General features: G+C 37.6%; 1 protein-coding gene across 8 annotated transcripts in view; it reads right to left on the bottom strand.

Annotated features, from left to right (window-relative positions):
• LOC121372034 (demethylmenaquinone methyltransferase-like) overlaps positions 1–17,739 on the bottom strand; it is a 71,671-nt gene that overhangs the window by 35,230 nt on the left and 18,702 nt on the right. Inside the window, exons 1-4 of one of the 8 annotated variants that reach the window (XM_041498303.1) lie at positions 12,639–15,014; positions 11,746–11,846; positions 10,997–11,032; positions 7,720–7,810 (exon numbers count right to left, since the gene is read on the bottom strand). The exons of 3 other annotated variants lie outside the window; for them this stretch is intronic. In XM_041498303.1, coding sequence (XP_041354237.1) covers positions 7,720–7,767 — 48 coding nt within the window. In that variant the 5' untranslated portion in view covers positions 7,768–7,810; positions 10,997–11,032; positions 11,746–11,846; positions 12,639–15,014. Of the gene's footprint in view, positions 1–7,719; positions 7,811–10,996; positions 11,033–11,745; positions 11,847–12,638; positions 15,015–17,739 lie in introns of those variants that run through there. 4 more of the 8 variants (XM_041498318.1, XM_041498310.1, XM_041498336.1 and 1 more) reach the window with 4 other exon arrangements.

The following is a 17,739-nucleotide window of genomic DNA, read 5'->3' as shown; positions in this document are numbered from 1 at the left end:
TGGATACTGATTCTTGTATAAACGCCATTCGTCGGTTTATTGCTAGAAGGGGATGTCCTAAGATTCTACGATCTGATAATGGTTCTAATCTTGTTGGATGTAAAAAAGAATTACTAGACGAGTTATTGAGATGGAATCAACAACAACTGCATGCAATATGTCTGCAAAAGAATATTCAGTGGACTTTTAATCCTCTCAGTAGGTCCCACCATGGAGGTGTGTGGGAAAGGATGATTAGATCAGTCAGAAAGATTCTCTGTGGATTACTGATTCTGGAAGCTAATACTAATGAAGTTAAAACAGTGTAGTAACAGTGATATTGCTTCAAATGTGATATATTGAACTTTACTGGATGTTATGATGTATTGAACGTTACTATATAAGCAATGGGTTAGCTTATGTTTATTGCCTTGTATTTAAAGTTATTATGATGGTTTAATTACAATTCTTATATTTAAGCTTATAAGAATTGGAGGGCCGGAATGTTACAGTTAGATACGTAGTTTAGTAGCTTCTTTTGGTCGTTATGAATATGCATAATGTGTGACGTCACATCCGTCACCTCGTGCATTATTAGATTACGAAACATGGCTTGGACACGAGGACGGGTCGAGAAATTTGAAGCTATGTGGGACATACAAAACGGTATGCATATTTTAGATAATAACTCATCGATTCACTGAGTATTAATTAATATTGATGCAATGTAAACAAAGTAGCACAATTTTATAAATTAAGGTATTTGTTTAAAAAACATGTCCTTGCATTGTACTATTTATAGGGCAGACGAGCATGACTGAGAAAGTATGTTAAGATTTGTACAAGAAATAAGACTAAATATATTTTATTACGAAAACATTTTAGAATAATTAGATACAAATCTTGATATTAAAAACTTTATGGACAAAGTTTATTAAAAAGAAAACAAAAGACAATGGTTTGGGTCTCATACAATAGTTTATTTTGACTCTTTACACAATATAAGTTTGTTTATATATAGAATACTTACTTAACAAATGTTTTTATATTTGCTACAGTCAATATAATTCAAAATAAGGAATTGTATCAAGATGAAGATGAGTTGATGTTGTGTCCCAGTACAGTTGGGAATGTTGAAAGAGCACGGATACAATGTCCAAAATGTTCTTTCGTGTGGAGCTGAGCATCGACGTCGAATGGTACTGTTACTTATTCCAAGTACCAGCCGTCTTGAAGATGACGACTGCAGCTCATGTTCGGATTCTGAAATAAGTGAAATGAGTTCAACTGATGAATTAAATTGTTCCTACGATCAATATTAAATTGCTACATGCCATTCAAGATGAGGACTGTAACAGGTCCATGCGGCATGCAGCATATAGAAAACTGATCTTATGGCAGTTTGGACCAAGGAGATAGAAGGGTCACTGCAAGTTGTTGTGTTTAGAAGATAAGAAATAGATACCCTGACCCCAATGGCATGTCTAATGGGTTATTGCCAGCAAGAATGGTGTAAACGTTTTTCTGTTAACCATTAAAAAACATTCTTGACTAAGTAATTTTTAGTTTGTTGGTGGGTTTTTTTTTACCATGACTTTTTGTTGAATTTGAACACTGTTACCTGAATAATCAAGCTACTTGCAGAAAATTAGTGTAAATGGTGTAGGGGAAGATATATAGCTTAAATTATTTTGTGTGTAAAATGTCAAATTGCCATAAAGTATACAAATGCAAAGATATAGTCAATGATCCACTTTCTGCCCCCCCCCCCCCCCCCCATTGTTTGCAAGATTGTCTTCAGTATTTGGACTAAACGCGAGATTTCTGTCCTGCCACAATTTCTAATATTGGTGGAGGGACAATAGGTGCAATTGTGGCGGCGATTCTTCACAAATCTGTCTCCAACATATCCACTCTGTTCCTCATTGTTCTGTCCTCCATGTAGAGATTTAGAGTCATCGTCATCATGTGTAGGATGTACTGTAACGATTTGGTAATGTGTGACATTACCAGTAGTGTATTTTATAAATAATACCTGCATTATTGTTGACGTTCGTATTTGAAGATAATGCACCTTTAATAGAATCAAAGAAGAACGTTTGTTTACATTCTTGTTTACGCTTATTTTAATGGTAAGTTGAATTACTCACAATTCATACGACATATCATTAGATTTGTTTAGCATTAATGGAGGTATTTATTACCGTATGACAGATGTTATCAGTTTCCAAGTGGAAATAAGATCGAAGGTTAGCAATAGTAGATCGTAACATGTATGTTGTACAAAAATGGCACCAGAGCCTCGTTCTGAAATACTTCCTTTCATAAACAGCTGTTTTGCAGACGACCTTCACCTTGCAAAGGTAAAGTGCAATTTTTAGCTGATTATGTATTTATGTGTTTTTAAAGAACGAGAAATATCTTATAAAAAGTTATAAACTATGTAAAATTAAGTATAGTTAGCTAAAATAATATATTTATTATTTTAAAGAGTTAATTTTAGTGTTATTGGCAATTTATACAATAAAGGGCAGAATAATTCTGCCGTTACAACCATTTACGGGATCTGCGGAATTGTACAGTGTAAATTCCGCAAGTGGCTGGAAATCCAGCAATAGCAGGGGGTATAAATAGCAATCCAGCCAATGTCTCAGGAGCCATGAAAATCACCGCGTCCTCCGCAAAAACAAGGACAGGTAATCCCTCTCCCACTAGCCTGGCCACTGAGCCTCAACTAATCTCCACGCCCTCAAACAGCAAGCCAATTGTTATTCCACCATTTAGACCTGTCAATAACAAGAAAAACAACAAACGAAAAGTCAGGAGCCCTGAATTAATTGTTAAAGTACCAACTGCTAAGGTTTTCGTAAAAAATCTAAATGTTGAACAGCCAACTAAAAAAAACTAAAAATGTAGGACCAAGCGAGGCACCCAAAACCGGTTCACAGCCAGGTCCCCAAACTCCAGGGTCTTTCTACAAGGAAATTCCAGTTAAAGCTAGGGGACAATCCAAAATTAACAGGGAACCCCCAGCCCCCGCCACAACAACTGGAAACACCCCACCCCCTCTCAGCACCAAGTGGATTATCAAACTAAATCCCCTCTAAGCAGAAGCGACCACACTGAACACGCTCAGAAGGGATAACCCACACTTGAACCTGAGGGAGGCGACCACTTGGTCAAATGGGTATGTCTTAATAGCTGCTTCAATCAGCAATACTGACCAGCGCATATGCGTTCAAGGACGCCATTACCAGCTCACGCCCTATGAACGTAAGCCCAGTAAATGTTTCCACTGTCAGCAGTGGGGACATAGTGCGGCTAAGTGCCGCCATCACAGAGAACTGCCCACCTATCACAATTGTGGACAGAAACATGAAAGATCATCACGCAACTCACCCTGTACCAGACCTGTGCAATGCCCTAACTGCCTTAGCCGGCACATGGCTCACGGCACATGGCTCACGACACCAGATGCCACCACTACCAGAAGGCGCTTCGCAAATTAAACAGAACTAGCGAACAAACAAATAAACCAGGCAATCAAAAAACGTTTAGCGTTAAGTCAGTTCCTACAGTTAATCAAAACTGCTCCTATGCAGAAAAACTAAAAACCAACTCACCGTCAGAAGTTAGTGAACTCAAATCCATCATTCAAACTCTAGTACAGGAGATATCAACATTTAAAGCTAGCCTAATTACCCCCCAAAATTAACCTAATTAAATCTAAAAATAACTAAAAACGTAAAAAAACATCGGGCCAGCGTCATTGGAGACAAGTCTCTATACGCCCCCGCTAATAATTCAAACATAGGAAATAAGGGTCTTAGCGTTCTCCAGTGGAATGCTAAAGGCCTCCATTGAATGGGACATGGTGCCGAACTCATTCAACTCATTAGCACTAGCAACATCAAGCCAGATATAATTTGCCTGCTAGGAATCGGCACTAAAGAAGAAAAAAAGTATTTAAAATTCCAGGATATACAAGTTATTATAAAAATAGAGAAAATAGTACCAGAGGTGGAATAGCAACTCTAATTAAAAATACCATACCGCATACCGGAATTAAATTTGATTCTATTAATAAAAACTTAGAAGTCCTAGGACTTACTATACAAAACGATAAAATGCCTATTGATATCATCAATGTTTATAGCCCACCGGGAACAGTCCATAATCAACTAACGTTAAGAGATTACAATAAACTCAAACAATAACTTAATTCTTGTAGGAAATTTTAATTGTCAGCACACTGTGGGGAGGTCTGCACTCCGACGCACAGGGAGACATACTAGAGGAAGTCATCAATACACACAATCTAGTATGTCTCAACGATGGCAGTACTACTTTTATACATGACTATATGGGTACATCCGCCATCGACCTAACTATTACCTCTAACAATATAGGTGCAAACGCCCAATGGGAGGTGTTAGAAGCTCTCAATAGCGACCACCTCCCCATTCTAACCAGTTATAAACGTAATACTACTTATATAGAAGAAGAAAAATGTATACCTAAATTTAAATTTAATAAAGCTAACTGGGCTGGCTTTACAAGCGACTGTAGCCTAATAGCCTAAACATTGACGACGCCACTAATAAACTTACTAATAAAATAATAGAAATAGCTGAAAAGAATATTCCTAATACTAAACCCTTCAATAAAAATAGACCAGTTAACTGGTCAACGGACGGAATTAAATCCAAATGCGGCTTTAGGAACAGGATGCGTAAACTTTATAAAAAAAACCCGAGAGAAACAAGACTATCACACTAAATATAAAATAGCCAAAAACGAAGTAGGTAAGCTTATCATCAATGCTAAACAAGCCAGCTGGCATAAATTTTGCGGTGAAATCAACAATAGAACATCTGTTAGAGAAATGTGGAAAAAAGTTAAGGCTATTCAAGGACAACGCGCTAATTCTACAGTCCTTCAAAAACATAAAACAGCAACTACTAATAAACAAAATTAAAGTAAAATTTTCAGTAAAAACAGTAGCAACGAAAATTTTCCTAAACAATTTTTTGAGAAACTTAAGAAAGATAACTCTCTACCAACTAATGATACTAAAACAGCAAATCACCCAACTACTAATAATTTAGAATTTAATAAACCGATAACAATGTTAGAATTAAAAACAGCTCTTAAAGCTAAAAAAAAGTACTGCCACCGGGCCTGATCAAATAAGTTACACATTACTCAAGCACATGCCGGATGTAGCCCTAAAGGTAGTGTTATCGCTCTTTAACCGAATCTGGAGGGAGGGTCAAAATGCCCACTGCGTGGAAAGATGCAGAATGCTTTAGTCTCCCTAAAGCGGGAAAAGACCATTCCCTCCCAGGGAGTTATAGACCAATAACTCTCACGTCCCACATGTGCAAAACCTTAGAAACTATTATCAATAAACGACTCAACAATTACCTACTCGAAAATAACCTAATAACTAATGTACAGAGCGAATTTAGAACTAAACATTCAACATTATAGATCAAATAGATTACAAAATAGTATTAATGATGCATTTCGAAAATCTCAAAAGGTTTTAACAATATTCATAGATATTGAAAAAGCTTTTGATATGGTATGGCGTCAAGGTCTACTAAATAAACTACAGAGTAACGGTATTAAAGTTAATATGTTTAATTTTATCAACAATTTCATCCATAATAGATCAATCTAGAGTGAACGGTCACTATTCAGACAGAACCGAAATAATTAATGGCATACCACAAGGTTCGGTCCTCTCACCAACCTTATTCAACATTTTTATTAATGACATCACTAAAGCACTTAATGCTAAAGGAAAAACAAAAACGACCACGCCATTAAACACAGACCTATTTGCCGATTATTGCGCCATCTGGCGCACAGGCAACACAACCACTAATTTATTTCACCTAATGCAAGCTGATATGAATAGACTTAACAAATGGGCCCTGGACTGGGGCATTAAACTATCAAAAATTAAAACTGTCTATATGCTTTTTAATAAAGTCAATAAATCAGATAATCACCAACTTAAATCAGGTGATAAAATAATTCCAAGAGTCAAACAATTTAAATTTCTAGGTGTAACTTTTGACTCAAAACTAACCTTTAGTGACCATATCAATGACATAGTCAGGAATTCAAAAAATACTCTAAACTTGTTAAGAGCCATCTCAGGTACCAGTTGGGAAGCGCAAACAGAGGCAATGCTTATGGTTTACAAACAATGCATACTCTCCAGAATCGATTATGGAGCCCAAGCCTACAGTTGCACCGCCCCCAAACTGTTACATAAATTAGATGTTATTCAAAACCAAGCTCTTAAAATCATAGCTAAAGTTCCATCAAATACCAGCGGACAGAGCTTAGAAGTTGAGTTTAACATTATGCCACTGAAATATCGTCGCAATCTTCAACATCTTAATTATCATCTAAAAATCCACTCTCTTAAACTAGATCACCCAGTTCAGGAACTCACTCCTATCATTGCTAAACCAGGACTAGTATTCAAAACCAATCAAAATCTTAATGATTCTTTCGCCACTAAAGCTAGTAAAATAGAAATAAAAGTTGGTATAGATAACACGCCAGTGGCACTATACCATATCAATCAGCCAGTCGAGTGCCACACACCATATCTAATTAAACAAGCTACGGATTCAACTCCATTTCCACCATTTAAGAAAATGCTGTTCGAAGCCGCAGCCAACGAAAATTACCCTGAGCACATCCATATCTACACAGATGGTTAAAAAAAATCCAGATAACGGTAGGGTTGGCTTCGCAGTAATTTATGAAAAAATATCTAAACACTCTAAATTAGTTAAATACGCCAGGCTGTCAGATAACCTATCAGTCTATACAGCAGAACTGACAGCCATCTATGAAACCCTAATCTGGATTAAAACTAAACAATACTCTAAAAGTGTTATTTTGTCAGATTGTCTTAGCTATATCCAATCACTTCAAACTAATAAATCTACCAGGCCAGATATCCTCGCAGCCATCCACAATAAACTTCATGAACTAAACCAGCTTAATTTAATAGTAGTATTCGAATGGGTCCCAGCTCACGTAGGTATAATTGGCAATGAAATAGCTGACTATGGAGCCAAAACTGCACTTTCAATCACTAGCAAAATTACAGCACTACCTTTAGGAATATCAGAACTAATGTCAAAAGCAAGAAAACACTACATTAATCAATGGCAGGCCAACTGGGACCTAACAACCAATACATGGCACTATAACATCAAACCACTAGTCAGCTCTATCCGACCTAAACACTTAAACACTTGTGTGTATAAAATAATTACTAAATTGCGCATAGGTAAATCTTCGCAGCTCAACAGCTGCTCTTTCACCAATAAAAACCCTGACTGTGAGTGTGCCACCCGGGAAGACATAAAACACTATCTGCTGGATTGCACGCTACACAACAGCCAGAGAAAACTAATGATAGAATCAATAACCGAAGCCAACCACAATAAACCAATTACACCTAACTTTTTACTTAACCCTGATAAATATCTAAAACATAAAACCTTCAAAGCAGTATATCAATTCGTCCAGACCACCAAACCAAAACTATAAGTGCCACGTACTGCCCGCCTTGCCAGCGTTCGGTCGACGCGGACCACCAACCCGACTGATCGCAGGCAGGATGGGAAACCGTAGCACACCCATCGGGCTCCTGACAGTCATAAAGTTAAAAACTAAAATTAGAAAATGATCGCAACCACCCACCTGTACGTCTCCCGGAGGGAAGAGCGACCTTCTGCGCTCGACCGACATGCACTCCAATCAGGGGGACCAACGGCGGAGGGAAGGTGGCGATCTATAATTAAGATAAGTAATTAATACGTTGCTTAACTCGTGACACCCGTGACTCCCTGGATGGAACATTCACCCTACGCACTCGAACAGACCACGTATTCCAACCCGGGGAGAGAACGGTGAAACGACAAAAGTAAAAGCATATACCTAGCCAAATTAGCTGGCACAAATTCAGCAATAAATTAACAATTACTCAAAACCACCCGCCTGTACATCTCTCGGACGGAACAGCGACATTAAGCACTCGACCAAACAAGCACTCCAACCCGGGGATCAACGGTGGGATGATAGCGAATGATTTAATAAACGCTAGATATGACAATGCTTGTTAGTTTCGTTTTATTGCATTGGTAATAAAGTTACGTATGCCAAGCACTAGGCTTTTAAACCAATACCTACACTATAAGGGTTTAACCCTTCAAATTAGATAGCTAGGCTAGTTTAACTCTCCCTCCGTCATTGTATGCAATGCTATACAAGGACGGAGGGGGATGGGTGGTCATGAATGACCGTTGAACTCACTAGAATAGGGACTTAAGACAATAGGTACAACCTTAACACAAAACTAGGATTCACACACAGACTACACGCTCACTGCATCAGTACAGAGGGTGCATTGACTAATGATAACAATGCACCAGCCCCCATTTAATGGCCCAGCATGTACTCTAATAAGGAACCGGACAAAAGAATACCGTTCCGAGTACACAACTGCAATGCACCCGGGGGAAGCTGAACAAAAGAATATGGGCCTCCCCCACCCAAACCCCCAATACTTGCTGCTGGTAATAACTTGGTACTTGGTGATGCCTCGACCAGAAGCGGTCAGGCCCTTTATAAAGGCCCTATGGGCAACCTAGGGAGACACCACAGCATCGTAAAGGTCTAAAATTAACGAGCTACTCTCGATTCACTAATATCAAGACCTATATTAGCTCGGCCATTTACCTTTCGACCGACCGTTCAAAATTGTGCCAAATTCCCTCAATCAAAATTGCATTTAACTGCTCCATTCAAATTCCATAGCACCACCACCACCCCCACCCGCCTGCTACCGATTTGATCGGGCTGCTGGTGCTCCCTTGCACCTGCCAGTGCAGGCGGTCCCTCCTCTCCCCTCCCCCACCTTTCCTGTCATAGCCCACGACAGGTGTGCGCTACAACAGCTTGTTCTGAATGTGCACGTAAAACCCTATGACATGACATGACATGTTTTTTAGTCTGGTCAATCGCGTCATCTAGTGTTGTCGTAATCACGTCGCAGAACAGAACAGAACAGAACAGAACTTTATTACACCCAGGCCGTTAGGCAACGGCATATGGGGAAACATGAATAATTACATAATATAATGTGACAAGACAGGACAGGGTTTACAGGAGAACATTAAATAATAAATAATATAGTATATGAATAGTTAAATTATATAAACACATTAATATTGGAATACAACGAGTGGATATAACAAAAATACATATATACAATAAGCCAATAATATTCGGTATAGTAGAGTAACTGAAGTTCATTGTATAATTTGTTATACAATGTCATGTACTAGTATATTTCGATTGATTAAAATAGGGATATCTGTGATATAATAATAAAGCATGTTTAACTCGAGTGATGTGGTATATGTTGATACAAATAGCTATGGTCTTTTAAATTTATCATTAATTTCTTTAATTAATTTGCTGACTTTTCTTAGGACACCTATTTTATTACTAGTCATTAACTCTTTAAATTTTAGGGTACTGGGGTTCACATAATAATATTGTTTTAGGAGTGTTTTTCGAGACTTAGTAAAGAAGGCACAAGTGAATAGATAATGATATTCATCACCAATATCGTTAGAATCACAAAGTGTGCATAACCTATTTTCTACTGGTGTATTATTCCACCATCCTATTTCAATCGGGAGGTAATGATTTGATGTTCTGAATTTAAGAATAGTGATCCATAGTTTTGCAGGCATTATGGTGAGGTATTTTTGAAAAATTAGCTGATTTTTAAAAATTGTATAATTTTTTCCTCTAGACGATGATGCAATGTTATTGTTCCACGTTTGAAGGTACTGGTCATGCTGCCTCAATTTGATATATACAAGAAGTTGGTTTTTTATTGAAAATCTTCGAGACAACCATATATCCGTCATACCTAGGTTGTTAAGTAATTGTTTGATATGTTGGATCCAAGTGTAGTTGTGTCCATTTACGGATGAGTCCTGTAACATAAATGCATGCAATAGAAATATAGTTTTGTTTGTTTTCCTGATACAATTGTGGCCCAGAAATGTATCATTCTTTGTTGAATAATTAGTTTAATAGGTCTACGTCCTAGTTCTCCGTATAACATAAATATCGGTGTACCTTTTATAACCGGGAGCAGGCGTCTCATGAAATTTATGTGTAAAACAATTTTATCTTACATTCTATTGATAAGTATAGTCAGCTGGGTTGTTGTCAGTATTTCGTCCCATTAGGTGGTTGGTGTAGTAATTGACAATAAAGATTTAGCAGATGTTTTAGTATAACAAATAATGACCAGACTCATTTTTAGGCTATAAAATGAAACTTGTTAAGAAATAGAAATAGGTTTTGACTATATATGCATTAATTAAGTTAGGGAACAGAATAAGCAACACCCAGCACAAAGGTGTAGGTCCCGGGTATTGCGGATATTTATGTGACAAGTTCACTTACAAGTGTATAAAGAATAGTGTGTGAACACACGAGGCTTGTGCATGTACACTGATTAGGCAAACAATTGGATATTGTTTGTATTGTTTTGTATCAGTGAAGTAAGTGCGAGTGCACTAGTATTTGACATAAACAATTTGAGATATTGTTTGTAGACTACAGTATTTTTCTAGTGAAGTGTTGGGAGGATATTTAGTACAAAATCAATTACCTGTATCTTTTTTAGACTCAATCTGTTGAGTTCGTAATTAATTGGTTAAAGTATTAGTAGATGATTGAACTCAGTCTTTTAAGATCAGCACCTGCCTTGTTAAATACATTGAGTAGAATATACTGTTAGTTATTTAGCCCTGGAATAATTTAGTGTTAGTATATAGCTATTACTGATTATTTAATTACCAACGGAGACATATACATATACATTCAACAAATTGTTAACCTGTTAAAATCTATTAGTTATTAATAAACGTTGATGAAGTTGAGCCACACTCACCAATGCTTACTGTGTTTCGAGTATACCCTCTGGTACCTGAAACAATCACAACATTTATATATACACAGACTGACAGTATCGTGCTCAGTAGTGTAATTTTTACTTTATTTTAACTGTGTCAGACATTTCCAAATTTTAAATGTATGTGATTATTTGCGAATAAGCTGTGCATTGTTACAACTGAAAAGTATTTCAAATACATACATAGGATATATATCATTATTTGGGAAGGTGGAGAGTGGGTGAAACCTGTAGTCTTTGGTTGATACTGTTTGGTGATTGAGACCTTTAATGATAGGAAATGTCTTATTATTATTATTGTGTGTAAACAATTTGCATGTATTGAAAATTGTTAACGTTTTTCTAATAACAGCAAAATTTAATGTTAAAGTTTGTTTTGTTTAACCACACCACCGGAGCACATCGATTAATTAATAACCAGCTATTGTATGTCAAACATTTGGTCATTCTGACTCGTAGTGATCAAAGGAAAAGAACCCGCTACATTTTGTTTCTAAATGCAGCAAGGGATCTTTTATATGCACTTTGCCACAGGCAGTAAAATACATACCACGGCGTTTGTCCAATTGTGGTGCACTAATTGCAACCGAGGTGGGTCGATCCTGCGATGCAAGCACCTGAAGCGAGCACTCAACCGATTGCGCTAAATCCCACCCCAACACCAAATGTTACCACTAAAGTAAATTATTGAACAATATTCCAAAAAGACTCCATACTGATGGATTTACCTCAATTTGCCATTTTTGGTTTTCACATATCATATGGCCTATTGAGATGTTGCTGATAATCAATAGCTGCCAAGTACCTTCAGGCTTGGAATGAAGGATAACTGAAAAAGAAAGGTTGTGAGCAAATACTTATGACAATTTGTTTCATAATATATGCACCAAATCCTTCTGTTTCATTGATTGACATTACCGGCCTCGGTGGCGTCGTGGTTAGGCCATCGGTCTACAGGCTGGTAGGTACTGGGTTCGGATCCCAGTCGAGGCATGGGTTTTTTAATCCAGATACCGACTCCAAACCCCGAGTCAGTGCTCCGCAAGGCTCAATGGGTAGGTGTAAACCACTTGCACCGACCAGTGATCCATAACTGGTTCAACAAAGGCCATGGTTTGTGCTATCCTGCCTGTGGGAAGCGCAAATAAAAGATCCCTTGCTGCCTGTCGTAAGAGTAGCCTGTGTGGCGACAGCCGATTTCCTCTACAAACAGTGTCAGAATGACCATATGTTTGACGTCCAATAGCCGATGATAAGATAAAAAAAATCGATGTGCTCTAGTGGCGTCGTTAAATAAAACAAACTTTACTTTTTTTGATTTTACATTATAATGGAAACTGGTTCGAAATAATATAAATTTCAAAATAACAGTTCACTATAGTAATCTACATATTCTCCAGAGTTTTTACTGCCTGTAACATTTATGTTCTTTGTTCCAAACTTACAATATGGTTTTGGCTTATACTTTGCCAATATTCAGATATTCTGAATGGGTACATTTTGTATTATTTTAGACACTTGTACAACCCTAACACTCTAATTAACCATGACCACTAATTTTATCATATCTGGATTTTGTCCATAACTCAAATTCATCTCTGATTGTGTTTTGTTTACATACCTGTATCCAAATCGTTTTGCATTTTGCAACATACATGAAGATGTGATTGTTCGGCGTTTCCAGGTCTGAATCACTCATGCAGAAAGACATCAAACACATGTCAGTATAATAAATGAACATGACACCGGTGCTTCCTCAGTTTAGAATGCAATAGAAAAAAGTGTTTCTCTAGCAGGTTTATGTCTTGTAAATTAAAATTACCCTCCTGTAACAATGTTTAGTACATTTATGTCTACATTGCAATGTCTATAGTATTTAGAAAAATAGTTTAAAACAAGTCGACACCAAGTTGGTCTATTAATTTTTCGACGTTTTGTTTTACTATTTAGTATTATACCCTGTACCAGTTCTTGCACTAATTAAATTACACTGACAAATATTGGGTTAAATCAATTATTCTTGAATGAACAATAAATATCAATTCGCATAGTAGGGAAATGTCCCAAGCAAGTGTGGATTATAATCAATCTCCCTATATAACTATATCCGAGGTGATACCATGATTAATAACATGCCTCTAGTGGAATTCAAACCCATAGTAGCCTTTTGCTCAGTGAAATATCCACTGCACAGCCAGGGTTTCTGTCAAGAGGCCATGAATGGTAAATTACATACCCTTAAATCTTGGAAATTAATTAATACATTTTCATGATTAAAGATAATAGTAAGAGAACTGCTGTTTTAACATTTGTACATAAAATGCTGTGTCCATTTACAAACCCATAACCACCTAGTCTTTCCCAGCAGTGAGCATCATTCGCAGACTGTAGTAATATCCCACCACCACCACCACTCGAATGCACTACAATATTTTCTTTTCATTGCAACCAAAAATATTGTTTGGTGTTGTTTTGTTTTGTTTTTTGTTTTTTTAAACAAATTCTACTTTTCTGTTTCTGTCAAATGAAAACGAAATTATTTACAAATGTATGAATGAATGTTTGTTTAACGACACCCCAGCACAAAAATACATATCGGCTATTGGGTGTCACAAATGGTAAGTATATGGAAATATTATAAATTATTTACAAAAACCTAAAATTAAATTAACAGACCTACTTGGTGTTGACTTGTGTTGATGGAGGCTGGGAGTAACTAGTAGGTGCACTGTATGTCATACGAACATTTAAAAAAAAAAATTATGTACCCTCAAATTATTTTCTGACAGAAAGCCTGATCACCAAGGCCAATTAAATGCATAAGTTTATCAATTTAATTTATATAAACAATGTAAAATAATTTCAAATATGTATACAAACTATTAAACATATATTTTTATATGCAACTAAAAAAGGAAGAAGAAAAAACCCAAACATTCATTGTTAGGAGAATTGAGCACTGTAAACAATATTGCAATATTAATTAAAGAAATACCTTGAATCATTGATAATCAGAAAAACATTTGTATATTTTACCAGTAAGCATGTTGTAAAAAAAAAAAAGTTAATGAAAAGACTTTGGGCGAAAAACATTTGAAATTGGTAACAACAATAACACCCGTAATGCTTTTTAGAAGGACTTTATATTTGTAAAGCCTAAATTGTGTGACAATTAACGCCTATATAGTGTATGCATATTGAATAAATTATTTAAATAGTATGATAGCAGGTTTTAAAAAAACAAATTCAAGCAAGACGAACAGCCTACCTCTCTGTGTCAACACTGAGTCGATAACTCGATTGGCCATTTCTTTGTGGGACCATGAATGGCGGTTTCGACAATTTTCCCACTTTTCGGACACTGCCTATGTCCACTGAATGAGGTAGCCCACTTGTTTGTGGCATATATTTTTCCTTCGTCTTTTCCGTTCTGGTGTTCCTAATTGGACATGTCGCCCACGCGTTATCGGCACACAGGTTGGTCGGCCATTTTGACACTGAACGCTTAGCTGATGGATGCCCGTCACGAGACTCAAAAATAATACGTCACACCTCTGCTATCCAAATAGCTGTTATTTTTCTTTGAATTATCAAAAAACTCTGTTCCTAGCTGACCGTGTAGCAGTGGACTCTCGACCAGGAAAGCAACAAGAACACATAGGATATAAGGAGCAGTCTTGAACTCAGGATTGAAGGTAGGCCACTTTGTTTTTTACAATATTGTATTATACTTGAAACCAGAGCTTATTATTTTCAGTTTACACGTTTGCATTATCATCGTAGTTTTCTGTTCTTAGTGAGCCGAATTAAACTTGTTTGTATTACTTAGTTCCCATAAACCACTTATACCATACTTACGCTTCTTGTATTTTGATATAACCCTATCAAAAATGAATACCAACAACGCCACCCCTAAATCCCAACAAGCAGAAGGGCCTAGCCCGCAACCCGTAGGTAATAACATTATCAAAGTAGACATAATCATTAAAAATGCAGATAAGATCGAAATCCATTCCCCCAGATCCCCCACTCCCCCACTAACCCCAAGGATTACCGCCACCCCACGCACCAACCGAAAAGTGCCCGCACTTAAAGGGGGAACCAAAAACCACGGTAGACACTGAGGTTGAATTTGTTTCAGCCAACGCAAGAGCCACTGATATTAACCAAGCTATTAAACTAGCCCACAAGTCATCCACAACAGTGGAACACGCCCCTAGTACCCCCCGCACTGACTCCAAGAGAAAGTGCGAACTTTTTTTCTTCTTTTTTTCATCTTAAAATTTGTATTTATTTACAAGGGACAAACTGACATACAGCTTAGCTAATGAACACACAATACCTATTTCAAAACAAACAATTATAGACTCCTTTTTAAAAAAGATTTATTGCCCCCAGAACATAGGCAGAGAACAGGTTGGGGAGCCGTGGTCACTGCCCTACAAAGTACATATTTAAACAATAGTATCTTAACAAAATATGCTATTTAAATATGTTAATGCTTTCTATGATATTTATAAGACGGAGAGAGAGAGAGAGAGAGAGAGAGAGAGAGAGAGAGAGAGAGAGAGAGAGAGAGAGAGAGAGAGAGAGAGAGAGAGAGAGAGAGAAAGAGGGTGCAACAGCAGTAGATAAGTATAAAGAAGTTGTGGGGATATTGAGAGAGTATTAGAGAACGACATTTTATTTAGTACTCTATTTCAAAGTGAACTTTCAAAGCATTATTTTTAATTAAAACATTCTTTCAAAGAGTGTTTTATAGGGTGTTCATTGCTTATGAAATGCTTCATAGTTGCAATTTTTGTAATAAATATATTTTTCTATTTCAAAATTATTTTGTAGAACTTAACCTTAGTAGAGAAGAATCAGACCAAGAGAAAAACACCAATGAGTTAGACATAATTCACCCCGAGGTGCCCATAGCAAACAAATTTCATGTGCTGTCGAACACGCGCGTTCATAAAAAAAAACCCAAAACACATGCACACAAATGAAACACACGCGCAGGAGTAAGACAGGTACTCATCAAGGGACAGAACCCCACATTCTACGAGTACATGTTCTGGTAAAAAAACAGTTACAAGCATTAAAACCACTTTCTACCACACACAGACAATCACCGGCGAAACCTTTATTAAAGGGGACGAGTCGGCTCTTAAAGTACTCGGATCTATTTTTCACATTTTTACCAGCCCGAGCTCAGACACAATATCGGTGGTTCAGCTCGTGTCAGTGACCATAGCACCTGGTACCCAGACTATGTTCACGAACGCGAGAGCTAATCCATCAACCAAAACGCCAGGTAAACTGGACTTCAAACAAACAAAAGCGAAGAGGAATCCAGAGAGGAATCAACCAAGTTTCTAACAGTCCAGAGGCATCAACTAAGTTTCTACAGTCCAGAGACGCATCAATCAAGTTTCTAGTCCAGAGAGGAATCAACCAAGTTTCTAATAGTCCAGAGAGGCATCAACCATGTTTCTAACAGTCCAGAGAGGCATCAAATAAGTTTCAACAGTCCAGAGAGGCATCAACCAAGTTTCTACAGTCCAGAGAGGCATCAACCAAGTTTCTACAGTCAAGACAGGCATCAACCAAGTTGCTACAGTCCAGAGAGGAATCAACCACGTTTGTACAGTCCAGAGAGGCATCAACCAAGTTTCTACAGTCCAGAGAGGAATCAACCAAGTTTTTACAGTCCAGAGAGGAATCAACCAAGTTTCAAACAGTCCAGAGATGCATCAACAAAGTTTCTACAGTCCAGAGAGGAATCAACCAAGTTTCTACAGTCTAGAGAGCCACCAACCAAGTTTCTACAGTCCAGAGAGCCACCAACCAAGTTTCTACAGTCCAGAGAGGAATCAACCAAGTTTCTAACAGTCCACAGAGGTATCAATTAAGTTAGTACAGTCCAGAGAGGCTTCAACCAATTTTTTACAGTCCAGAAAGGCATCGACCAAGTTTCTACAGTCCAGAGAGGCATCAATCAAGTTTCTACAGTCCAGAGAGGAATCAAACAAGTTTCTACAGTCCAGAGAGCCACCAACCAAGTTTCTTCAGTCCAGAGAGCTACCAACCAAGTTTCTACAGTCCAGGGAGGAATCAACCAAGCTTCTAGTCCAGAGAGGAATCAACCAAGTTGCTACAGTCCAGAGAGGAATCAACCAAGTTGCTACAGTCCAGAGAGGAATCAACCAAGTTTCTACAGTCCAGAGATGAATCAACCAAGTTTCTAACAGTCCAGAGAGGCATCAACTAAGTTTCCACAGTCCAGAGAGGCATCAACCAAGTTTCTACAGTCCAGAGAGGCATCAGCCAAGTTTGTACAGTCCAGAAAGGCATCAACCAAGTTTCTACAGTCCAGAGAGGCATCAACCAGGTTGCTACAGTCCAGAGAGGAATCAACCAAGTTTCTACAGTCCAGACAGCCATCAACCAAGTTGCTACAGTCCAGAGAGGCATCAACCATGTTGCTACAGTCCAGAGAGGAATCAACCAAGTTTCTAACAGTCCAGAGAGGCATCAAATAAGTTTCTACAGTCCAGAGAGGCATCAACCAAGTTTCTACAGTCCAGAGAGGCATCAACCAAGTTTCTACAGTCAAGAGAGGCATCAACCAAGTTGCTACAGTCCAGAGAGGAATCAACCACCTTTGTACAGTCCAGAGAGGCATCAACCAAGTTTCTACAGTCCAGAGAGGAATCAACCAAGTTTCTACAGTC

Source organism: Gigantopelta aegis, chromosome 1, assembly GCF_016097555.1.
Source record: "Gigantopelta aegis isolate Gae_Host chromosome 1, Gae_host_genome, whole genome shotgun sequence".
NCBI lineage: Eukaryota > Metazoa > Mollusca > Gastropoda > Neomphalida > Peltospiridae > Gigantopelta > Gigantopelta aegis.
The sequence above is the reverse complement of the archived record's forward strand: the minus strand, read 5'-3'. Positions and strand labels throughout refer to the sequence as shown.